General features: G+C 46.4%; 1 protein-coding gene across 2 annotated transcripts in view; it reads left to right on the top strand.

The window, feature by feature from the left end:
• Nucleotides 1–18,715: 18,715 nt before the first annotated feature.
• Nucleotides 18,716–26,403, top strand: part of JOSD1 (Josephin domain containing 1) — a 46,181-nt gene continuing 38,493 nt past the window's right edge. Inside the window, exons 1-2 of one of the 2 annotated variants that reach the window (XM_029590205.1) lie at nucleotides 18,716–18,865; nucleotides 19,450–20,213. In XM_029590205.1, coding sequence (XP_029446065.1) covers nucleotides 20,038–20,213 — 176 coding nt within the window. In that variant the 5' untranslated portion in view covers nucleotides 18,716–18,865; nucleotides 19,450–20,037. The other variant, XM_029590204.1, reaches the window with a different exon arrangement.

Below are 26,403 nucleotides of genomic sequence, written 5' to 3' on the forward strand. Positions count from 1 at the left end.
TAGACTTAGTTTTTGGGTACTTGCCAGGTTCTTATGGCCTGGATTGGCCACTGTTGGAAACAGGATGCTGGGCTTGATGGACCCTTGGTCTGACCCAGTATGGCATTTTCTTATGTTCTTATGTTCTTAACCGTAACAGGGGAGTAGCTTGCTTGTTACGGCGATTACGGCGATTACGGCGATTACCAAAACCAAAAATGCCTGATACTTCTCTTTCAATGCATATCCCCCTGCTTCATTCCCCCTGCTTCAATGGCAGGGAGAATGAAAAAAAGATGTTTTATATTCAGATATCTACCAACAAGGAGTGAATTACATAGTCTGGGTAAAACAAATAAGCATGGGTGTAGCTTGCTTGTTACGGCGGTTACTACCCCAAATCAATCCTGATACTTCACTTAGAATACATATCCAGCGCAGCTCACTGCTTCAACGACAGGGGGAATGAAGAAAAGATGTTTTATATTCAGACATCTACCAACAAGGACTGAATTGCACAGGCTGGGTAAACAAGCGTGGGAATAGTTTGCTTATTACGGCGGTTACTACCCCAAACCAATTAGCTGGATACTTCACTTAGGTGCAGCTCCAGCACTGCTATCTACGATGGCGGGGGTGGAAGGGAAATAGAACCAAAAAAATTATTTAAAGGGACAAGAGTAACAGAAAAGTATGAAAAAAAAAAGTGTAAAACCTTGCTGGGCAGACTGGATGGACCGTTTGGTCTTCTTCTGCCATCATTTCTATGTTTCTATGTTTCTATGACGTGCAGATCTGGTAGTGGCCCGCAGAGCAGTGTATGCCGGGGATGAATCTCAGTGATGTAAATGAGAAAGCTGTCCGAGGTGCAGCAATAACCTGAAGGCAGGGCATACCAGAGAGGTTCCTTCAGGGAAGAAGCGGTAATATCGGAGCTGTTTGACTGGCTGCAAGGGGCCAAGATTTTTTCAAAGCTTGACCTAAAGGGGACCTACAACCTCATTCGCATTCGGAGTGGCGATGAATGGAAACAGCCTTCAATACATGAGATGGCCACTTCGAGTATCTTGTAATGCCGTTCGGGTTGTGCAATGCACCCGCCATTTTCCAAAATATGATGAACGATATCTTGCGGGATCTGCTGTATAAGAACGTCGTGGTCTACCTGGACGACATACTCATCTTCTCCCAGGATTTGGACACCCACATTGCAAACGTCAAGCAAGTACTCCACCGTCTTCGTGAACACCGGCTGTACGCCAAACTCTCTAAGTGTGAATTCCACAAAGACTCAGTGCCTTTTCTAGACTACATCATGACTAAAGAAGGCTTCCAAATGGACCCTCACAAGCTTGAAAGTATCAAGAATTGGTCCCAACCTACCAGCTTGAAGGCTTTACGGAGATTCCTGGGGTTCACCAACTATTATCGAAGCTTCATAAAGAACTACTCTTCTTTAACCGTACCCTTAACTGCGATGACTCGCAAGGGTGCCAACACTTCAAAATGGTCAGCAGAGGCCATTTCCGCGTTCGAGAAATTGAAGACTGCCTTCTCCACAGAACCGTGCTTGCAGCATCCAGACCCCAACATGTCCTCATAGTAGAAGTTGATGCTTCAGATGTGGGGGTAGGGGCTGTGTTGAGCCAACTTGGAGACTCGAAAGCCTTACGTCCCTGTTCGTTCTTCTCACGAAGATTTTCTCCTGCCGAGAAAAACTATGGGATCGGCGATAAAGAGCTCTTGGCAATAAAGCTTGCATTCGAGGAATGGTGGCCTTGGCTCGAGGGCGCTCAACATCAAATAACTGTGTTCACGGATCATAAAAATCTAGAGTATCTCCGTCCCACACAATGCCTGAATTACAGACAGGCCAGATGGTCCCTATTTTTTAATAGGTTCGACTTTGTGCTCAAGTTTCGCCCTGGAGATAGAAACACCAGAGCAGATGCCCTGTCATGCTCTTTTCACTCGGAGGATGTGCCTGATGAGCCACAGCACATAACTGACCCGAAGAAAATCCTCTTGGCATCTACCCAGTCTGTGCCTGCTGGTAAAACCATCATTCCAAAAAGACTTAGGAAGAAAGTGCTCTTTTGGGCGCACTATTCCAAGCTGGCTGGCCATCCTGGCCAACGCCGTACCCTGCTCAAGATACAGGAGCTATATTGGTGGCCTACTATCAAAAAGGATACCTATTCCTATGTGGCATCCTGCACCAATTGTGCTAAGAACAAACCTGCTTCTGGACAACTGTGGGGTCAGATGCAACTATTGCCAGTTATGGATCGGCCCTGGTCGCACATCGCTACTGACTTTGTAGTTGATTTACCTACTTCCGGAGGAATGAATACCATCTGGGTGACTGTGGATCAATTTAGCAAAATGGCACACTTCGTGGTGCTCCCTGGCCTACTCTCAGCCTTGGAGCTTGCGAAGCTCTTCATAAAGCACATATTCCGCTTCCATGGACTACCTTCTCACATCATATCTGACCATGGGTCCCAATTCACGGCACGATTCTGGAAGTCCTTGTGCAAGTTATTTGACATTCTCTGGATTACACTTCAGCCTACCATCCGCAGTCAAATGGCCAGACGGAACGGATGAATCGTACGATGAAGCAGTTTATTCGAGCCTATGTCTCGTCCCGACAGAACGACTGGGCCGAATTGCTTCCTTGGGCTGAATTCGCCATCAGTTCTCATCCAGCAACATCTACCAGACTGTCTCCATTTGAAGTGGTTTATGGACGTTCCCCAACACCGCCACTTCCACTGAAGCTCTCAGTGACGTCCCCAGCAGCACAATCCACTGCTGATGATATCCACAATCTGTGGGTTCGGACAAAGGACATGCTGATCAAAGCGAGTGACCGTGCTAAGAAATACTACGATGTGCACCATTCGCAAGCCCCAGTCTTCAAACCAGGAGACAAGGTCTGGCTGTCAACCAAGCACCTCAGACTTGAACTACCCTCCTCTCGGTTTGCTCCTCGCTACGTGGGACCATTCTCAGTCCTTCAACGTATTGGCAAAGTCACCTACCATTTGAAACTACCACCTGGTCTCCACATCCATAACGCTTTCCACGTTTCACTTCTGAAACCACTCATACTCAGCGAATTTTCTTCCAAACCTCAAGATCCACTTGTCATCAATGCAGAAGACAACTTAGAATTCAAAGTCGAAGAGGTCCTGGATGTTCGTAAAAGAGGCAATACTTTTGAATACCTTCTGAAGTGGAAGGTTTTGGCCCCAAAGAAGATCTTGGGAGCCTCAGGCCTATATCCTGGACAAGGAGGTGCTTCATCAGTTCCACCTCGCGCATCCCTCAAGACCCAAGTCTGGTACCCGAAGAGGAAATCGCCCTTTGATACTGTTGCTACCGTCGTTGCTCAACGTCTCCACTCCGCCCTCCTTACCTCCTTGGCGACTCCCTCTTGCTAAAGTGGAAGGTTGGCTGCCGCGGCGTCATTCTGCCGACTCCCTCAGGCGTCCCCGGAGTGGCTCGACGCTGCAATCCGCCATGATTCACAAGAACCTAAGGGCGCGCGCGCGGTGTGACCCCGACTGATGTACCAGCAGTGGCGCGAACCTCAGGGGCATCCCACTGAGATGACATCATCTGTTCCGGATATATAAGGTCTCAGAAATCGCTAACTAATCGAGTTAGCAAGGGATAGGGCTACTCTACCTAAGCTGCTCTGCCTCCTCAGACTTACCAGGGGTACCTGCTCCTCGGGGGCCTCGCTCTCTCTTTGTTTTTCAGGTCACAGTCAGGAACCGGTACTCACTCCTCGAGGGCCCATGTTCCCAGACTGGTTGCTGAATACTTATTCTGCCTGGAAGTCATCGCTGCCTACAACACCAGTGAGTTACCATCTCTCTCTCAGAGCTTTCCCTGGAACCAGGTACTCACTCCTCGAGGGTCTAACTCATTCCAACACCTGGACTACTTCTAGAGACTATTGTGTGAGTATTACTATCAAGGTTCTGTTCCTGAACTCTGCATACCCTGCCTACTCACTATATTCAGTTTCTCTACAGCTCAGTTATCCAGGATCGCTGTTCCAGTACCTGAGGGACTACAGCCCTGCCGGGCACTTCCAGCTCACAACTGCCACCTCTGGTGGTTCAATATACTGTTTAATAAAAGAACTAGTGTGTGTCTGTCTCCATACTCTGAGCCTGACCGGTAGTCCCTCTTGGGATCTTCCCCCGGGGGCGTGGTCATCTGCCACCGACCCAAGGATCCACCCACAACTACCTCAAACACCAACACTGCCACCCCGGCTTAACCTCGCAGCTCTCACAAAATGGCAAAAGACGCTCTCCCATCTATACCGGAAATCCGTTTTTTAAAGGGACTCCACTACTTCATTACAGACCAATCCCATTCCTTTCATTAGGTTTATCTAAATACTGACCAATCCACCTCTTTGTTCAGGCCCGCCGGCTGTACTGTTCCTAACTTAAAGATCCACTGCTGTTCACTTTGAAGTAACCGTAAATTTGTATATCCCCCTCGCACTCCACACTTCATCACTTCCAAAACAGTAGAGCGTAATTCTTCAAATTCATGCCCCTCATCTAGGCAATGTTGCACCAGGGGTGCTTCAGTTTTCTTATACTTTAAAGCACTCTTATGCTCAATCAGCCGCGTTCTCAGTTGTCTCATGGTTTTACCTATATAAAGCAGTTCACACGGACACCACACTACATATACTAATTTGCTTGACAAGCACGTTATTCTAACTCTAGGTTTATAGCCTCTTAATTTTTGTAGGGCCAACCCACTATTAGAGTGTGCTTGTGTACAAACTGAGCATGAATTACAGGGGTAATGTCCCATCTGTTCAACATTTTCTATGACCTCTTCTTTATAAAATGACCGAACCACATGATCCATGTTGAATCCTGTACAGAAGGAGAACCAACGAAATCTTGTTTGCGTTTTGTCATATTTACCGGCCATCCAAGAAGTAGCAAATAGCATTAAAAAACATTGGCATGTTGCTACCTCGCTGGAAAGCAACCAAAGGTTGCTTTCCAGCGAGGTAGCAACATAAAGGATCATGTAATACATGCCAATGTTTTTTAATGCTATTTGCTACTTCTCGTCTCTGTCAAGGTTTTATTAATCAATGCTACATGCAGTTCTCATTGCAACCTTCGCTCTTCCCAGATGAGGTGACCAAAATCACGTTCATCCTCTCACGTCTTGAAGGGAAGGCCCTGGCATTGGCTTCTCCACTCTGGGAGCATTCCGACGCAATTCTACGACAGCTCCTTCAGTTTATCTCTGTGTTCCAACCCACCTTCAAGGACCCAGGTTGACAGGCAGTCACTAGCCACCACCTACTCCACCTTCGTCAAGGTTCACACTTGCTCGCTGAATATATGCCACAGAGTTGGGATGGCAGGAGAACTGCCTGCGGGCACTTTACCTCGAGGGACTATCACATGTTCTCAAAGATGAGCTGGCCCCCCGAGAGATCCCTGCATCTCTGGAAGATCTGATTTCTCTGGTCGGAAGGATCGATTATCGTCTTCGGCAACGACATCAGGAGGTAAGGGCTCTTCGACCTCCTGCTCCTCGGCCACCCCGTTCTGCATGCCCCCGGTTGAAGGCCTTACCAGCGGCCCCTCAACCTCCCGAAGAACCAATGCAGATCAACCGTGGCCATCTGACCCCAGAAGAATGTCTCAGATGAAGAAAATCGGGCCTCTGCTGTATTGTGGTGACTCCGGCCATCTTCTCCAGACTTGTCCTGTGCATCTGGGAAACTCCAAAGCCTGAGCCTGGCGGCGGGTCCTAGCTTGGGCACTACAGTTTCTGGCCCTCAACTGTTGCTGCCAGTCTCCCTCCTTAGGGAGTCACGTTCGTTCACCACCACAGCCCTCGTGGATACTGGGGCGAGTGGAAATTTCATCTTAGAGGAGATTGTCACACTCCTTCAGATACCAGTCCAACCATTGGAAATACCTCTATGTATTGCCTCAATTCAGGGGGAACCTCTCCCTGATCGGATCACTCACCATACCATGGCTATTTGCCTTACTATTGGGACTCTCCATGACAAGGAGATCTCTCTCCTGATCCTAAAACAATCAACACACCCCATAGTTCTTGGACTTCCTTGGCTCCAGTTACATGCGCCCCACTTTGACTGGCAATCCCTGCAACTTACCCAGTGGGGTCTTCGATGCCAAACACAGTGTCCACGGCAAGTGTGTCCATCTATATCAGTCTTAAGTTCTATAATCCTTCCTGGGTTACCTGCTTAGTACATGGAATTTAAAAACGTATTCTCCAAACAGAACGCCGATATCCTGCCTCCACACTGGAAATTCAACTGCCCCATAGAACTCCTGCCTGGTGCCACACCTCCCAAGGGCAGGACCTACCCTCTTTCACTCCCAGAGACTCAAGTGATGATGGCATTCATCAAAGAAAATTTAGCCAAAGGGTTCATAAGACCCTCTACCTCCCCGGCTGGCTTTTGTTAGGTTTTTAACGATGTTAAAAAACATTCTTGGGTTATGCCTGTATTTGTTTATTTTGTTCGAGTAGAAGTCTTTTTTTGTTTTATGGATACGTTTTTTGTATTCTGATAGGTGTGAACAGTAAGCGTTAAGTAGTGTGATTGTTTTGTTGTTTCTCCATGTTTTTTCTATCTTTCTGAGTTCATATTTGGCTGATCTGATTCCATCATTGTACCATTGGTTCTGGTGTTTTAAGTTTTTTATAGTTTTCATTATCAGGGGGTTTATCTTGTCTGCTTTTGTTTTAGTGATGCTGAGCCAGGAGGCAGTGGTGTTTTCTGCATTCGATAAGTCTATGTTTGTTAGTGCTGTTTGCAGATTTTCTTGAAGTTCTCGTTGCAAAAAGGTGGACGGTAGAAGGATTTGGGTGGGTTTTTTGTTGTAGCAAATTTACTGTTGGAAGTCAGATTGGCGTGAATTATTGAGTGGTCCAACCAGGGGATGTTCGTGATCTTTGTTTGTCGGGTAGCTCAAGTGTCAGTATTGATGAAGATGAGGTCCAGAGTGTGACCTGCTTTATGAGTTGGTCCATTGATGATTTGATTGAGTCCAAGGGATGAGAGAGCATCTGTAATTAATTTGCGTGTGGGGGAGTTGGGAATGGTGTCAATGTGGATGTTAAAGTCTCCTAGTAAGATGATGGGTTTGTTGATTGTTAATTTGGTCATGCAAAATTCTATGAGAGGTGAACAGTTCTAATCCAGTGAATTAGGGGGGCAGTATACAAGACAAATTTGTAGTTTTGGAGAGTCGAATAGTGCAATTTCCAGTGGTGTGTGGGTGTTGGTAGGAAGCAGTTTGATCTGTAGTTCTTTTTTGATGATTAGTATTAAACCTCCATCTTTCTTTTATGGTCTGGGGATTGAAAATGTTTTGTAGGTAGGGTTATAAATATATCCCTGTTTGCCATTCTAATGAAAATTATCCTGGGTTGTTGGTTACAATAGCAATACTCCTTGCAGAGATTCACCCAGTATACCTAGTATTATATGAGAAAAATAATACTTTCATACTAGTCTCTCTTTGTTCTTCCTATCCTGACACTTGTTACACCACTATTATATAATTACTTGACTCTGAAAGATAACATATGTGGTCTTGCTATTATAGGTTTTCTTTTCTTTATAATGCAGCCATCCTTACAGCTCAAGTATAGAGCTAACGAATATCTAGTGAAACTTAGTCATACTGCTATTATTTGTTAATTAGAGAATGCATGTCTACCTATGAATGGCAAACAGCTCCCCTATGAGGAAAGACTAAAGAGGTTAGGACTTTTCAGCTTGGAGAAGAGACGGCTGAGGGGGGATATGATAGAGGTGTTTAAAATCATGAGAGGTCTAGAACGGGTAGATGTGTATCGGTTATTTACTCTTTCAGATAATAGAAAGACTAGAAGGCACTCCATGAAGTTAGCATGTGGCATATTTAAAACTAATCGGAGAAAGTTCTTTTTCACTCAACGCACAATTAAACTTTGGAATTTGTTGCCAGAAGATGTGGTTAGTGCAGTTAGTATAGCTGTGTTTAAAAAAGGATTGGATAAGTTCTTGGAGAAGTCCATTACCTGCTTTTAATTAAGTAGACTTAGAAAATAGCCACTGCTCTTACTAGCAACGGTAACATGGAATAGACTTAGATTTTGGGTACTTACAAGGTTCTTATGGCCTGGATTGGCCACTGTTGGAAACAGGATGCTGGGCTTGATGGACCCTTGGTCTGACCCAGCATGGCATGTTCTTCTTATGTTCTTATGAGTCTCATTTACTTTAGTGGGGATCTAGAGGGATCACAATGCACACAAAAGGTTAGTTGTTAGCCTACACATTTCAGCCCATTTGCCATAATCACTTCATACGGTTTTGTCCTCCCCTCTGGTACTCGGGTGTGCCACTCTTGCCATTTGTAAGTGGCTCAAGAGGGAAATGATGAGTGTGCCTGAACAGAAAACCAACATGGAGAACGGTAACCGACCCTGCATCCTCTGCTCTCTTAGCCTATGTGACCTCAAAGTGACTTATGAGCATGACTTGCAGAATTCCCAGGATATCTGCACAGGCAGTCAAGCTGGCTCCATAAGGTGACGCCTAATCATAGGGTCAAACAAAGCAGAAACCAACGGCAGAAACTTCAGGCTATCCTTCACAATAAGAGGCACTCTTTCTCAGAGGTTTCTATAAACATAATTTCAGATGTGTTAATTACCTTGACCAGCAAGATTTTAACAGAACAAAAGATTATCCAAAGAGTGATGGTAAATGAGCCCCATCTTGGAGAAATATTCAGGTGTAGCTAGGGATGATCTTATCATGCTGTTGACATGACAACCAATGTAAATTATTCTCTAAGGCAGTCACGCACACTAGAATCTTCCACAATATTGTATGTTATCTATAAAAGAAGGATCACTTCCTGTATACAATGAGATGCTGGTGGTCTGTTTGTCAGAGACATGGCATCAACATCTCCCAAGAATACTTATATTGTTCAATAAAAAATTATGCTTTCAATAAAAATCTAAGTGTTCTTGTATCCCTGGACATAAGCGTCAATAAAAAATGAAATGGCGCTTAACAGGCCCAGCCTAGTTCCTGTTCTGGATTCCCTTGCTTGTCTTTAGTCCAGCCTTGCTCCTGTCCTGCCCATGCTCGGGCATGCCTCGCCTGCCTCGGCATCTCTTCGAAGTTCCTCTGGGGACGAGCTGTGGCCCAAGAACACACATTCTCCTAGGAAGTGGAACCGCTCTCCTAGCGCTTTCCAACAGGTTACATGAAAGTTAATCTCTCAAGTAAGGTTACAGATGGACCTGAGTTCTCCAGTCCTCAGAGTTGGGACAGACTTGACTAGGCTGCTTTTAATATCTTCCATAGAGGTCTGTAGTTTGACCAAGCGCTCATCTAAGGCCACAAACACGCTGTTAGAATCTGCAGGAGAACCTCTGCCGAGATAGCCACTAACGTTTTCGTGTTGTCACTGGCGACCGCTATTTTGGGATTGCAGATCTTCCTTTCTCTCCCGCTGTGAAGGTTTCTGTGTTGCATAGCCTGGCCTCTAGACCTCAGGAAACACTGTGAACGGCAGCCGTTAGGCAACAGGGTAAGGAACTTCGACTGAAGAACCAAGTCAAGTCGGAATTAGAACCAAATTCAGGGATTGTTTAAACTATGAGGTTTGGGTGGACCCTTGGACACTGTGGCAGTTGACCACGCCCATGGGGGGAAGTCCTGTGAGGGGCCACAGGTCAGGCTTAGCTCAGCATACACAACACAGAGTTTGATCTTTTATTAGACTGTGTAAGGAAGCCATCAGAGGTGGCAGTAGTGAGCAGTTGTAATAGCCCGGCAGGGCTGGTATCCCTCAGGCGCTGGAACAGCGACTCCTCCGGTAGCAGTGCTGTAGTTGAAAGAACTGAGAGAATGAGTACAGTGGAGAATATACACGACCCCAGTATGGAGAGTCCCAGGGTAGGGAGAGCAGCCTCTCGAGGAGTGAGTATCTGAACCCTGAGAGCTGGGAGGCTTGCAGATGATGTACTCACACAGCGGTTCCACGGAGATGGCACTGGGGCTGGAACGGAGGCAGGCCCTCGAGGAGCGAGGGTCTGGTTCCAGGGATCAGCTCTGAGGTAAAGATGGTAGTACTCACTGATGTTGAAGATTAGCGAATCCTTCCAGGCAGAAGAGAAGGTAGGAGTAGGCAGCGAGTCAGGGAACATGGGCCCTCGAGGAGCGAGTACCGGTTTCCTGATAGCGACCTGGAAAGCAAGTGAGACCCCTGAGGAGCAGGTACCCTGTTAGCGTTAGAGCATCCAATAGAGATTGGAGAGGCAGAGTAGCTGGGTACGGAGAGCGAATCCCATCCGTAGGATTCCCGTAGGAGAACCCTTGCTAACTCAAAGGCTAGAAAACAATGTAGGTTTTAAATATCCAGGCATCATGACGTCATCATGGGGGGACGCCCTGGAGGTTCGCACCAAGTAGGAAATAAGAGGAAGGGCTGCGCGGCGCACGCACCCTATGGTACAAGCGGAGTATGGCAGGAGGCAGCGCCCAAGCTGGTCCGGGGATGCCGGAGAGGTCGGCAGGCAGACGCCGTGGTAGCCAGGTGTCCATCTGCAGCATGAGGAGAAGCAAACAAAGAGAAGAAGGCAGAGTGAAGCCATTGGAAAGGGATGGTTGCAACAGTACCCCCTTCAAAGGGCGGTCTCCTCTGCGGGTGCCAGGTTTTGGTTTCCAAGGATGTGGGAGATGAAACTGATGGAGCATCTCTTTGTCAAGGATATTAGCCAGCGGCTCCCGAGAATTATCTTCGGGGCCGAAACCTTCCCAAGAGAGAAGGTATTCCCAGGTTTTGCCTCATTTGCAGACATCAAGAATGGATTCGACCTTGTATTCTAGGTCATCTTCTGCATTAACAGGACATGGTTCCTGAGATTTGGAAGAGAATTCACTGATGATGAGTGGTTTCAGAAGTGAAACATGAAAAGTGTTATGGATGTTCAATCCAGGTGGTAACTTCAGACTGTAGGTAACATTGCCAAGACGTCGGAAGATAGGGAATGGTCCAACGTAGCGAGGAGCAAATCGAGAGGAGGGTAACTTCAGTCTAAGGTGCTTAGTGGATAGCCAGACTTTGTCACCAGGTTGAAAGTCAGGCGCTTTGGAATGATGAGCGTCGTAAAACCTTTTGGCTCAATCACTCGCTTTGAGTAGCATTGCTTTCGTCTGAGTCCATAATTGATGGATTTCTTCAGCAGTGGATTGAGCTGCTGGGGACGTCACTGAGAGCTTCAGTGGAAGTGGCGGAGATGGAGAATGTCCATATACCACTTCAAATGGTGTTAATCCAGTTGATGTTGCTGGATGAGCGTTAATGGTGAATTCAGCCCATGGTAACAGTTTGGCCCAATTATTTTGACGACAACTCACATAGGTTCGAATGAACTGTTTCAGGGTCCTATTCATCCGATCTGTTTGGCCATTAGATTGAGGATGATAGGCAGATGTATAATCTAGAGAGATATCGAAGAGTTGCACAGGGCCTTCCAGAATCTTACCGTGAACTGTGATCCTTGATCCGAGACTATGTGCTTCGGTAGGCCGTGAAATCGAAAGATATGTATTATGAAGAGCTTCACAAGTTCTGAGGCTGAGGGCAAGCCAGGTAGTGCCACGAAGTGGGCCATCTTGCTGAAGCGGTTGACTGTGACCCAGATGGTATTCATACTTCCAGAAAGGGGAAGATCAACTACAAAATCAGTAGCGATATACGTCCAGGGCTGTTCTGCAGCTGGAAGCGGTTGCAGCAATCCCCACGGTTGGCCAGAAGTAGGTTTGTGCTTGGTACAGTTGGTACATGATGCCACATAGGAGAGAGTGTCTTCCTTGATAGTTGGCCACCAATAATACTTCTGTAGCTTTAGCAGGGTACGGTGTTGACCAGGATGGCCAGCCAGCTTGGAATCATGCGCCCAATGGAGCACTTTCTTTCTGAGATGCTTAGGCACGATAGTTGTACCAGTGGGCACAGAATGAGTAGCTGCTAAGACGACTTTGGGTCGATTATGTGCTGCGGCTCTTCTGGAATATCCTCCAAGAGAAAGGAGCGTGAAAGAGCATCAGCTCTGGTGTTCTTGTCTTCGGGGCGATATTTCAGCACGAAGTCAAAGCGGTTAAAAATAAGGACCATCTAGCTTGTCTGTGATTAAGACGTTGTGCATGGGGAGATATTCTAGATTCTTATGGTCCGTAAACACGGTAATTTGATGTTGAGTGCCTTCGAGCCAAGGCCGCCATTCCTCGAATGCCAACTTAATAACCAGGAGCTCTTTGTCACCGATCCCATAATTCTCTGCCGGAGAGAAACGTCGTGAGAAGAAGGAGCAGGGACTTAAGGACTTTGAATCTCCAGTCTGGCTTAGAACAGCCCCCACACCCAGGTCAGAGGCATCGACCTCTATGATGAATGGCTTATTGGGGTCCGGATGACATAGGCATGGTTCCGTGGAAAAGGCAGTCTTTAAATCTTCAAACGCGGAAATGGCCTCCGCAGACCATTTAGAAGCATTGGCCCCTTTCCGGGTCATGGCAGTCAAGGGCACGGTTAAAGAAGAGTAGTTCTTTATGAAGCTTCTATAATAGTTGGTGAACCCCAGAAATCGTCTCAGGGCCTTCAGGCTATGAGGTTGGGACCAATTCTTGATACTTTCTAATTTTTGGGGATCCATCTGGAAGCCATCTTTAGACACAATGTAGCCAAGAAAAGGCATGGAGTCTTTATGGAATTTGCACTTGGATAGTTTGGCGTAGAGTCGGTGTTCTCGGAGTCTTAGTAGAACTTGCTTGCCATCTTCTAGATGCATAGACAAATTCTGAGAAAATATCAGGATGTCATCTAGGTACACCACGACACTCTTGTACAACAAATCCCGCAAAATGTCATTCATCATGTTCTGGAACACAGTGGGTACATTGCACTGGCCGAAGGGCGTTACTAAGTACTCAAAATGACCGTCTCGAGTGTTGAAAGCTGTTTTCCACTCGTCGCCACTGCGAATCTGGACTAAGTTGAAGGCCCCCTTCAGGTCAAGTTTCGAAAATATTTTGGCCTCTTGAAGCCAGTTAAACAGCTCTGAGATTAGAGGCAGGGGATATCGGTCTTTAATCGTAATCTCGTTCAGACCTCGATAATCGATACAAGGACATAAAATTCCGTCCTTCTTCCCCACAAAGAAGAATCCTGCGCCGGCTGGTGACTTTGAAGGTCTAATGAAACCTTTCTGTAAATTCTCCTCAATGTACTTGGACATAGCCTTGTTCTCTATTGCAGAGAGAGGATAGACACGTCCTTTAGGAGGGTCAGTATTTGGTTTCAGCCAAATGGCACAGTCGTAAGATCTGTGTGGAGGGAGGATGTCAGCAGCTTCTTTGGAAAACACATCACTGAATGATGCATACTGAGGCGGCAGTCCTGCCATCACTGGAGTTGTAGGCATGCAGGGAACAGGAGAGTCTTCCTTGAGGCATCTGCCATGACAACTTGGGCCCCAGTAGGAGAGTTCCAAGGAGGACCAGTCGAATTAAGGCTGATGCACCTGCAACCAGGGTAACCCCAGAATGGTAGGGTGCATGGCCTTCTCTAACAGAAAGAAGGGGATTGTCTCCGTATGGAGGGCTCCGGTGCGAAGAGTCACTGGTTCAGTACGACAAGTCACATCACCGGGCAAAGGTTCTCCATGGATGGAAGACAAGAGTAGTGGATCTTCTAAAGTAACGAGGGGAATCCTCAAATGTTCCACTAGGCATCGAAGTATAAAGTTGCCTCCTGCCCCCGAATCACAAGGGCAAGAGTTTGGATAGTAGACATTCCGCAAGTCAAGGAGACTGGTAGAGAGAGTGGAGGAGAAGGTGTAGTAAGGCCTAAGAACAGTCCTCCTGCAGGACTTAGGCCCGTGCATTTTCCGGACGAATAGGGCATGTAGGGACGTTGTGACCAGCTTGTCCACAGTACCTACATAGGCCATGCCTCTTCCGAAGTCTTCTCTCTTTTGAAGTCAAATGACTGCGACCGAGTTACATTGAATCTTCTTCACTGGCAACAGGAGCTGCTGGAACCACCCGAAGTGCAAGTTTAGCATGAGTCTCCTTCTGAACCAGTCCTTTAGTAGGCTTGAGTTCCTTCACCTTATCACGAAGCCGGTGGTCGTTTCTAGTAGCCAAAGCCACTAACTCATCCAGCGAGTCAGGTGTCTCGAGCGGCAAGCTCGTCCTTCAAGCGGGTATTCAGACCTCTGAAGAAGAGAGTTTTCAGGCATCTAGGTTCCCAGCATAATTCTGTAGCAAGAGTCTTGAACTCTATTACAAAATCAGCCAGTGGTCAGTAACCTTGCTTCAGGGCCACCAGGTCAGAACCAGCAACAGTCACTCAAGCAGGATCATCAAAAACGGATTTAAATAATTCTATAACGCCCTCAATATCCTGCAGGATTGGATCCTTGCGCTCCCACAGCGTTGAAGCCCAAGACAAGGCCCTTCCATCAAGATAAGATAGAATATAAGTAGTCATGGCATAGGCTGTGGGGAAGTGTGCAGGCTGTAATGCAAAATGCATGCAGCATTGGTTTAGGAAACCTCTAGTCCTTTGAATCTCTCCCAGAAACGAACTGGAGCAGCCAGAGGAACCATAGTCTTTATAGTTACTTCAGGTAACTGACCTTCATTACTGGAAGTGGCGCCTTGCGTGTTCTGTGTTTGTAGCTGATAAAACACTGAAGTGAGTTTCTCCAATGTGTCTTGTTGTTCAGCAATATGCTGGGTCAGGCCAGGAACGGCCTGTAAGGCATTGAGCTGTGCTGGATCAGTGGAGTTAGCAATCTGTTGTAAACTGTGAGGTTTGGGTAGACCCTTGGACACTGTGGCAGCTGACCACGCCCACGGGGGGAAGTCCCGTGAGGGGCCACAGGTCAGGCTTAGCTCAGGACACACAAACACAGAGTTTGATCTTTTATTAGACTGAGTAAGGAAGACACCAGAGGTGGCAGTATTGAGCAGCTGGAATAGCCCGGCAGGGCTGGTATCCCTCAGGCGCTGGAACAGCGACTCCTCCGGTAGCAATGCTGTAGTGGAAAGAACTGAGAGAATGAGTACTGTGGAGAATATACAAGACCCCAGTATGGAGATCCCCATGGTAGGGACAGCAGCCCCTCGAGGAACGAGTATCTGAACCCTGAGGCTTGCAGATGCTGTACTCACGCAGCAGTTCCATGGAGATGGCACTGGGGCTGGAACGGAGGCAGGCCCTCGAGGAGCGAGGGTCTGGTTCCAGGGAACAGCTCTGAGGTAAAGATGGTAGTACTCACTGATGTTGAAGATTAGCGAATCCTTCCAGGCAGAAAATAAGGTAGGAGTAGGCAGTGAGTCAGGGAACATGGGCCCTCGAGGAGTGAGTACCAGTTTCCTGATAGCGACCTGGAAAGCAAGTGAGGCCCCCGAGGAGCGGGTACCCCGTTAGCATTAGAGCATCCAATAGAGATTGGAGAGGCAGAGTAGCTGGGTACGGAGAGCAAATCCCTTCCGTAGGATTCCTGTAGGATAACCCTTGCTAACTCAAAGGCTAGCAAACAATGTAGGCTTTAAATATCCAGGCATTTATTTATTTATTTATTTATTTATTTATTTAAGGAGTTTTATATATCGCGGCTCGTTAGCAAACATCACCTCCGTTTACAAAGAACATTAAATTAGCAACAAGCTTTACATTCAACAGATAAAAGTAATGATATATAGCTGATAACATAGAACTTACAATAATTGAAATAAATCAAACTAGATAACGCGTATCTTATAAAATCCAGCGTCAAGATGCGATCGCGCTGTTTTTAAAAATCTACCCCTCTGTGTATGCGCATTACCACTTATAAACGCAAGACACACTAGTGTTATCTCATGATGTATGAGACCTGCTACTACACATGTGCATGGATGTGAGGTCCATATAAACATTCTTGACCTCCAGCCAAGGCAAAGATGAAATAGTCATAAAATGAAATCCATTCCATATCTTGATTCAATCCTCAAGGCTTTAAAGTATGCCACTGGTAGATAAACCTCTGTTCTTTGCATGTGAAGGAACAAGAAATATCTCCCCCCCCCCCCCCCCAATTCAATGTGACCTTACAGATAGCAAAAAATTTAAGGTCATCAAGAGAATGATTAGATGAGAGCCAGTGCTGTACTAATGAAGCTTGAAGTTTCAAAGTATGAATGCAATTCTTGTGTTCAATGATACATGTTCTCACTTGCCTTTTCATTTGTGCAGTGTAAATTATTTGGAAACTATCTCTGGTCCCAGTTACATTCCAGCATTAAGAAAGATACACTGGTCAAATTTAGGATTGCTAACTGGCTCCTGATTTTCAAGTCAGGCTGATCCAGTCCTGGTTTTATTCCATTGCATGCATGAACTTTTAGTCATGTTTTTCTAGGGACATCAATAGCAAGACCAGAACTACAGGTATATGCAGTGGGAGTAAAACCAGGTCTGGATAATCATGTCTGAAATCTGGAGCCAGTTGCAACCCATTCCAAATGCAGTCTCTCTGCATGGGGCATGGGATTTCCATGCAAGGGCACTAAGCAGTACTTCTATACAGGGACGCACATTTTCTACATGAAAAACTCCTTGCTGCTTCGGCAGTAAGTTTTGCGCACAGGAAATGCACGTGCAAGGGCAGGCAGAAAGGTGCGCTGAGCTGAGCGCACCTTTCTGCATCGGCCTATCAGTGTGCAAAAAGCAACGTGCATATTTTAACGTAGGTTTGTGCGCTTTTTGATCCCCCAGTGTATTGACAGACCATTTGCTAACGGCCATGGAAGTTTAAAAACATTTTCTGTATGGGTTAAGTTCAGTGCATAAATTTATCGCGCAGTTTATTACATTGGGCAGTTAACAGAGCGTTTCACCGAGGAGAAACTATTTATTTATTTATTTAATACTTTTCTATACCGACCTTCATGAATAGATTCATATCAAATCGGTTTACATAGAACAAGGGGGTTAACTGAATAAACTATTTAACAAAGAAGCAAAAGTTACATCAAACAAGGAAATAGAAACTAATTGGATCTATCCAAGATTGCTACCAACACTCCTTTTTCTCTCTAGGGTGTGATAACTCCCAAATCATGGTTAAACTTCTGCTGACTTTTCCACAAGAAGGACAACTGTCAGCAACTCCTCTCTACTCAACGGGCCGATACAGTAAGGTGCGGTAGAAAGAGGTGCATTAGGGCAGGGCGCACCCGTGTTTGCCGCACGCACAGTTCGGATCACATACCGCTCGATACTCTATTTAAATGGCATGCAAATGCAAGCCGCGTCCAACGCGAGTCCATGAAGCGCAATCCATTTTACTGTATAGGCGCTATACAGCGCCTATACAGTATCCTGGGTGCGCTGGTACCTGTCATTTCAAATGACATTTGAAATGACAGGTACCAGGAAGTGGATCCCAACTTTAACCAAAAGAAAACCTAAAAACCTAAAATCCCCTCCTCCAGAAGCAAGGCAGGCGAAAAGCAACTCAACATGTAAAGTATTGTGAATAAGTGTAACCAAAGTAAACTTACTTTTTCTTTCTTTCAGCCCTCTCTGCCCTCCTCCGGAGGCGCGCACCGCAGCTCCCCTGCCTCCTGGGGGCAGCCGGCGGCGAAAGCGGCTTCCAGCGGCCCCCGCCGGCGAAGATGGACGAACGCACGCCCGTAGTGCACGGGCGCTCAAGCCAGCGAAGCGCATGACGTCACGGCGTACGTTCATACGCTTTCGCTGACTTGGGGGCCCGTGAATTTGGGCGCTCAAGCCAGCGAAGCGTATGAACGTACGCCGTGACATCACGCACGCCCGTTCATGTGCTTTCGTTGGCTTGAGCACCCAAGCACTACGGGCGTGCATTCGTCCATCTTTGCCGGCGGGGGCCGCTGGAAGCCGCCGGCCCCGGGAGGCAGAGGAGCCGCGGTGCGCGCCTCTGGAGGAGGGCAGAGAGGGCTGAAAGAAAGAAAAAGTAAGTTTACTTTGGTTACACTTATTTACAATACTTTACATGTCGAGTCGCTTTTCGCCCTGCGCCTTGCTTCGGGAGGAGGGGATTTTAGGTTTTCTTTTGGTTAAAGTTGCTTCGGGAGGAGGGGAGAGAGAACTGGGGCTGCCCCGGAGACCGGCACCCATGGACGCGGCCAGGGCAGGTGAGCGGGGGCTGGGGGAAAGTTTGCCGCCTACCCTTACGCCTGCCTCTAACGCAGGGGTAAGGGTAGGCGGTAAATTAGCAGGTTAAACGCGCGGCAAAACTGCAGGTTTAAAAAGCGATAATCGGGGCACGCGTTACTGTATGGGGGGGAATAGCTAATCCGATCGTTTACATCTCATATACATGCCGCGGGCGGAAAGGGTTACCCGTTGATTTAAAGAAGCGGCAAGGATGGGTTAAAAGGGACAGTGAATCGCAGGTTGGACTAACGCGGCCAAATTGTGAGAAGAAAGCGGGTTAGAAGCAGGGTAACCGCGGCCGCGCTTTACTGTATTGGCCTGCAAGTTTGCTAGGGTGGCTAGTTAGGATCTCTGGAAAAACAGGGCGACCCCGGCCTGCGCTGTGTCAGAGCCCCTTGTAGAAGGCAGGGGGCAGCAGCACGGAACGTAACCAGCCCCGTCTCTCCTAGCAACGGCTGCAGCGCAGGTTCCGGTGGCGTCAGGAGCACGCTAGTGGGCGAGGCCTGTGGACGTCAGGGCTAAGCACGGGACTCTCGGGCCGTGGTGTAGTGCGCAGATGCCGTTGGTTGGTCATCTGGGTGGGTGTCTCTTCCCCGTTCCCCCCCCGTGTTCGTGCCGTTGTAGGGGGGGGGGGGGGGGGTAAGGGGCAGACGGTCTCTTCCGGAGCTGCTGTGGCTTTAGCGTGCCTGGATCGCGCCTGCTGACCCGCCCGACTAGGGCTACCGAGGGCGTAGTTGCGGAGGCGAGCGCGGCGGTGTCCGGCCTTGCTGCGGCGGTCATGGGTCGGCACTGGTGGTTCTGCACCCTAGAGGCTCCCCCTTCCGCGTTTATTGCAGCGAGAGGAGCGTGTGTCTTGGTGAGAAAGGGAGGCCTCGGAGAAATGTTAATATATATACAGTCAAAAAAAAGAGAGAGGGGTGGAAACTCTTCCCCCCCCTCCTCACCTCCAAAGTAAAAAAAACAAAACAAAACATGTAGAATAAGTTGTGGAAGGACGTAAACTCTCGGGTCCTTAACATGCCCCTTACACGCTGTACTTCAGAGGCCGACTAACCAACACGCGTCTTGCTGCTACCTACTTAAACATCTTGGTATAAGTTTCCGACTTCTTTGAAAAATCATCTAATTTTTGGTGTGTACTTTTTTTTTTTTTTTAATCCAGGTAACAGGAGGCAGGAAAGAGCCGCACTAAGGAACTGTTCTCACTCTCTTGCTGTTTAGAGATTTACTACCCCTAACTTTTCACATGCCACTCAGAAGACAGACAAGGATTTGAAAACTAGTCGCCATGGGTGGCTAAGGATTTTACGGATTGGGCCTGTTGGCTTCCTTTAGGACTCTTCTGGCAGTCTCTTATGACAAAAGGAAATGGAAGAAAAGGAACGGTGTGAAAAGGAACAGTTGCCTTAACTGAATGTTGAATCTTAATTTGGAGTGAGGAAGGGGAAACCACTACAGCTGTTGCACCCGATCCCCATACAGTTTGTGGAGAAAATGTGCTTTAAACTCTAAGTGACCTTATTTGTTGGCAGCATTTCCCTATTTTCTCAGAAGCCAAAGTGGAAAAAGTAAACCGCTTTGCTGATTAGGAGGGGGAGCTGCTGCTTTTGTGGCTTGTTTTTGTTTTGTTATGCTTTTGAAAAAAAACAAAACCATAGGATTACAGGAACTCAAAGAATGGAACTGTGACTGAGCTGTTGCAAATCCAGACTAGGCGATTACAAGAATCTGATCCTCTGGGTGCTCAAAAATGAGTTGTATGCCATGGAAAGGGGATAAATTGAAATTAGAATCGGAGCTTCAGGCACCCCTTCAGATTTACCATGAGAAGCAGCGCCGTGAGCTATGTGCACTCCATGCTCTCAACAATGTCTTCCAGGATGGCAATGCTTTCACCCGGGAAACTTTGCAGGATATTTTTCAGAGGTATACCTAAAGCAGCTTCACTGCTACTTGTTTGTTTCCTTTAATGGTATGAATTTTGAAGGACCAAAAATTTTACAATAGTGATGTTTTGTACAAATTGGTAAACTATGCTAACTGGTACATTGCTTTTGGGTTTTTTTCTGAGAATTTTTCCACCTTCACTCTACCTTTCTGCTCAAGGTAATGTCTATATAAAGGGGAAAATGTTAGAACTAAAAATAAAATAGTGCTCATGTATAATGTTGTCTCTTATAACCAGCTTCCATATCATCCTGCTACACCAGTCCACATGTGGGCTTTCTCCCCCCTACTAGCAGATGGAGAAAGAGGACACACCTTTTTGCATGATATCACTGGTAGTTACTTACCAGGGTGCAGCTCTATCAAAAAGCCAGTATTCTCTGTCTCTAGCAGATGGTAGACAGACATGTCTGGTGCAGCAGGAACTTGACTCCCAGGCTTTGGCCTTTGCCAAGCCTGGTGGAGAACTTTTGGGCAGTTCTGCTTTTATCAGCCTTTTCATGGACAATGAACTGAGGGTCAGGTTATAAATCACAAGTGAAGGGATAATCCTAAATTACATTCTATTGGAAGCATATAGGTCGCTTTAACCCATTAGTTTTCTAGGGGTGTAATCCCCTATTGGTTAGTTCAGGGCCTCTGGTGATGTCATCAAGTAAAAGCTAGTGAATGGCGGCGGTATCAAACATCAGTTCAGATTTATGGAAGAAAGACATGAGATTTCATTCTATGTAAAGGACTTTCTGAATTAAAGATAATTGGACATCCCCTGAGGAAGGACTTTCTGTTTGAAACACGGCCAGGTTGGGGAGGGCAGTAAGCTGTTTTTGTTTCCAACTACGTTGTCTTGTGCCAGAGAGAGTTCAGTTTATAGCCATTTGTTGTAAAGTTTTGAGTGAAAACTGAACTTGCATGCCATTCACCTCAAAATATTAAATTTTTTTTTAGAATATTCAAACAAATTGTCAGACTTTGTGCACTTCAGTTTTGATTCACAAACAGCGGAAGGAGGTTGGCGGTTAATGATAAGATCAATCATTAGCTCATTACCGTGGGGGCAAGAGCATTTATATGAAACAAACAACTCCTCCTTTATAAGATTTATTGAATTGCCAAAAAATGGCTTCAATTTTGAAATATTTGGTGATGTTCTGAACATGCTGCGGTATATAAAAATCTCTAAATAAAATAATGTAGAAGTGTGAATAGTTTGCAACAATACAAAATTTAAGTTAAGTATTTAGATATCAGTTGGTAGGTGGAGTGGTCTGGTATTTCTGAGTTATACTTATATAAATCATAGCATTATAATTCTCATTCCTTTTCGTCCTGCCAGTCCATGAACTTCTGGGATTCTCCCTCCCACCAGCAGATGGGGGCAGAGTGCGAAAGCTTTCTCTCTGACGTCTTTACCATAAAGACTGGTCCAGCAGAACGGAAGTCAGTAGTCTCTGCCTTCAGCAGATGGGATGGAGCACAGATGTCTCTGGTCCAGCAGTGTAAGAAGGGTCCTAGGGCAACGGCCTTTCCTAAGGTTGCCGGGGAGGGGAACCCCCCCCCCCCGGGACAACAGCCTTCATAGGTCTGAGCTTACATCCCCCGGGGCAACCAGTTGTTTTGATCTCCTGGTTTTCCTGACAAAATCGCCTGAATGTTAAAAAAAAAAAAAAAAAAAAAAAATGGGAGGGGGGGGGGGGGAGAAGCAGCCTGGCCCAAACCATTGCTGTCTGCCCCAGGTATGAAAAAGGGGAGGAAGTTCAGGTCCCTAACGTCACTGGCTCTTTCTGCTGCAATTGTGAAGGTGAAAATCAGGCCCCGGTGGAGGAAGAGGGTGGTTCTGGGCCACTTGAACAGCATGCATCAGGGAGGGTGTCCTTTCCTCTGCCTCTGGAACAAGTTTCAGGGTGGTCAAGGCATTCCTCTGCAGCTTCGGAGGGTAGGGCAGCCCCAGGCAAGAAGCATCAGTGACTAGAGCCCCTGGGGCAGGAGGAGTCAGTGTTTTCCTCTGACTTCATCTTGGCTATGCTCCAAGCCTATCTCCAGGTGAAAGATAAGCAGAATAAGGCTTCTTCAGGGGAAAAGCCCAAGTCAGTTTCAGGTTGGGAAGATTGGAGTCCTGAGGTGGAACCCTGGGGGGGGGGGCGGGGGTTCCAGGAGGGCTCTTCCCAGGAAGAGACTTTAGGTGAGGAAGAAGTGGAAGCTAGGGACATGAGCTGGGGGCCCTAATTACAAAAGTCTCACAGGTCCTAAATCTGAAAGAGGGAATGCCCAAAGCTAGAATGAAGGGAAATTCCATTCTGACAGGGATTAGGAAACTTTGCAAAGCCTTTCCCATCCATTCAGCAATCCAGGATATGCTGATAGCAGAGTGGGAAATTCTGGCGTCTAGGCTTAGAAGCTGTAGAACTATGCAGAGGCTGCATCTAATAAAACAGCAGGATAAGGATGGGCTTCTAAATCTGGTTAGATTAGATGTGGCGGTTCTCCGCAATAGTAAATAAAACAACTATACCAGTAGAAAGTGGAGCAGCCGTGGAAGACCCTCAGGACAGGAAAGTGGAAACGTTTCTAAAGAGAGATTTTGAGCTTTCATCCCTGGCCCTCCAGGTAGCTATCTATGGAGGTAATTTAGCCAGGGCCCTTCTAATCTGGTCTCAAGAGATCCAGGGTCCTGAAGATGTAGGGGCCAGCCCTAGTGGAATCAATGGCAGCCTTTGTAGTAGATACCATGTATGATCTTATTAGATTCAGAAATGTAGACAGCTTTTATGGCTTAAGAAGAGGGCGTTAGATTCAGCGTCCAAGACCAGGTTAGGAAAGTTACTCTTTAAGGGGAGGCTTCTCTTTGGAGAAGACCTAGAAAGGATGGTCAAAGATGAGGGAGGATTGAGGCCCCCAAAGGCTTTGCAAGGAGAGATGGCTGGACGCAGTGGCCCAGGGAGTACAGACAGAGGGGGCAGTAGAGACCCGATCTCTCCCCCAGTCAGGATCCTGGGCAGATTTCAGCCCTTCAGGGGAATAGGTTTCCAAAGGAAGGGAACCCCTGAACCCCCCCTTAGCGACAAAACCACTCCATGATTCCCCAGGTGGGGGGCAGATTACAGTTATTAGGAGTAGGCCAAAATAACAAAGGACCAGTGGGTCCTAGACATAATAAGCAAAGGATATTACTCAGAATTGCCTTATATGGGGAGGAATCACTTCCTCCCCATATAAAGGCAAGCAGGCGAGATGCAGATATACATTAGCTTGGTTCAGCTACAGGCCATTATCCTGGTAGCGCCGGGACAGGAAGGCACTTCTTATTTTCTAATCTCCTTGTCTTTGGGCCTTTAGTATTTCTGTGCAGCTTTAACCGTGTTGTAATGGAGCCTGGACAGTGTTGGAAATTTTATGAGCTGGCACTTCTGCTGTGGTGCTGGTTTTTACTATCCTGTTTGTGTTAGAAGCAGTGATTCTTCAGAGGAGCCTTCGTAAACCCCCCAAGTTCAGCAGTGCTTGTTGTGGTCTGGCCCTTGGATCCAGGTGCTGGAGTCCATTTTTATTTTCTCTTCAGAGGTGGCCATTTTGGTGGGAAGGACTGCCATTTTATATGTATCCAACAAGTCATTCCTGCCTATTTCTTCTTCTGAGCTGAGTCCTTGGGGGAGGAGGCCCATGGTGTTCTGTGTGGGGGGGGGGGGGGGGAAAACCTGTGCTGAAGCCATGCCAGGCCCCTGTCCTTTTTCTCTAGGGAATTTCTCCCCAGAACTTTTTTTGGCATTGTTAAACAGAACTTCTGTGTTTGCAGAGGCTTGTAGCTACCACAGATCAGGGTTCTGGCCTTGTCATTTCATCCACTGGAGGTGGGGTGGCTATAAGAGCCTAATTATCCACAGTGGTTTTTGGAGCAGGTGACTCTTGGAAGAGTACCGTTCTTTTTTCTATCATGAAAAATAATATGGCTGTAGTCAGTCCTTAGATAAGGACAAATGGCATTTGAGTGAGAATGACACTGTCTTCTGTCTTTGTCAAAAAAAAAAATCCGAAGTGGTCATGTTCCTTAAGATGTCAGTTTTCAGGTTTTGGAGATTCCAATATGGGACCCTGTCTGCAAGGAATCTATAGGTCACATAAAGCGTTTGCAATTCATTCAGAGGTGCAGGGTATACTCGGAGTGGGAATCTTCTGAGAATAGGTCAAAGGTGTTGAAGTTTCACCAAGCTATATTCTTTTGCCACCATGTGCCTTTATTCAGATGCTGTGGGGCAATGTCTTGATTTTGGTGGATGCCAGCAAAACTATTCCACTATTGGGGAGCACAGGCCTTAAAGATTACCAGGATAGAAAGACTTATATTCTATTGAAACATGCCTTTTCATCCATGTCTTTACAGCTGTGGATCACAATCTGTGATATCTGTATAGCTCAGATGCTTGTGCTGGGTACAGTAGCACTCTCTGAAAGGCAGTAGGTGGCTCGGCTGGAGTCTGGGGCTGCTTTCCTGGAGGATATCTTAGATAACCTTATTGGGATCTCTTCTAGTTGTATAGTTGCAATATGAAGGCTATTGTGGCTTCTGCACTGGGCGGTGGATGCTTTCTCCAAAGCCCATGTAAGTAAACTTATTTTCAAATGGGGAAACTGTTTCTTGGTGAGGATATAAACAAGCTTATAATGGACCTAGGGGAAGCAAAACCTCAGGGAAGTAGTCAACTTCCCAGTCATTCCGTTTTAGAAGAAATTATTAGTCCTTTTAAGTGGTCATAAGATCAAGAGTGAATTGTCTGGTTCAACTGCGTCCATCTGTTTCACCCAATGAACAGAGGTGTATTTCCCAGCCAGGAAACATTTTTAGAAGATAGAACCACATGCAAAGATTCCCATCAGTCCACTAATGTCAATTTGCAAGACTGCCTAGGCTCTCTAGTTCTTACTGTAAGTACAATTCTGAAGGGACAGATATTCTAGTCTAGCCTTGGTCGGGCAGCTGCAGTGTGTTTATTTTCTCTCTTCCTGGCTTCTGAGAGTGAAGACCTTGAGAAAGATAGGGAAACAGTTTTTGCAGATCAGTCTAATGGCTTTGAATTGGGCAAGCTGTCCTTGCATGAAGATCTTGTGAGACTACAGGTCGATTCTCAGATATGATTACTAAATCAGGATATGGTTCTCAAGGAGGATCCGATTCCATTTATCTTAGTCTAGTTCTTTAAAGGTCATGCTTGCATAGTAAGGAATACTTTTCTCTTGATAACATTTGCCCTTTTAAAAGACTGTAAGAATGCCATTTCACTTGCTTATCTTTGAGTTTAATGTCTGAAGTATGCTGCAGGGAGTGGTCAGTATCTCGGACAACTGGATGCTTCCAATATTATAGCCTTCTTTCAAATAGAGTTGCATTCTAGTTTGATCCAAATTTCACTAAGTTTCAAATGGTTATCTCCTGTTACGAAAGTACATGTTAACTCAGATTTTTTTTCTAATTTTTCTCTGAAGGATTATAACATCTTCATCCTTCTTTTAGGTACTTGATTTCTCAATGGGACCTTAATTTGGTTGGTAGATCTTTAGTGAACTCACCATACAAACCTTTTAACAGTGCTTCTCTGTAGGTTTTATTGCTGAAGATAATTTTTCTGGTGGCCATTTGTTCAGCTAGAGGCATTTCTGAATTACAAGACTTGTCTTGCAGAAATCTTTTCTGGTCTTCTCATTGTTTTCAGTGGCTCATAGACCAGTCCTTTTTACCAAAATGATAGGGGAGCTGTTCAGTCCCCTTTATGAGGAAAGGCTAAGAGGTTAGGGCTGTTCATCTTGGAGAAGAGATGAGTGAGGGGGGGGGGGGGGGGGGATATGATAGAAGTCTTTAAAATCACGAGAGGTCTAGAACGGGTAAATGTGAATCAGTTATTTACTCTTTTTCGGGTAATAGAAAAACTAGGGGGCATGCCATGAAATTAGCAAGTAGCACATTTAAAACTAATCTGAGAAAATTAAGCTATGGAATTTGTTTCCAGAGGATGTGGTTAGTGCAGTTAGTGTAGCTGGGTTTAAAAAAGGTTTGGATAAGTTCTTGGAGGAGAAGTCCATTACCTGCTATTAATCAGGTTGACTTAGGGAATAGCCACTGCTATTACTGAGATCAGTAGCATGGGATCTACTTAGTGTTTTGGATACTTGCCATGCACTT

The sequence above is a fragment of the Rhinatrema bivittatum genome, chromosome 2 (assembly GCF_901001135.1).
Source record: "Rhinatrema bivittatum chromosome 2, aRhiBiv1.1, whole genome shotgun sequence".
Lineage (NCBI taxonomy): Eukaryota > Metazoa > Chordata > Amphibia > Gymnophiona > Rhinatrematidae > Rhinatrema > Rhinatrema bivittatum.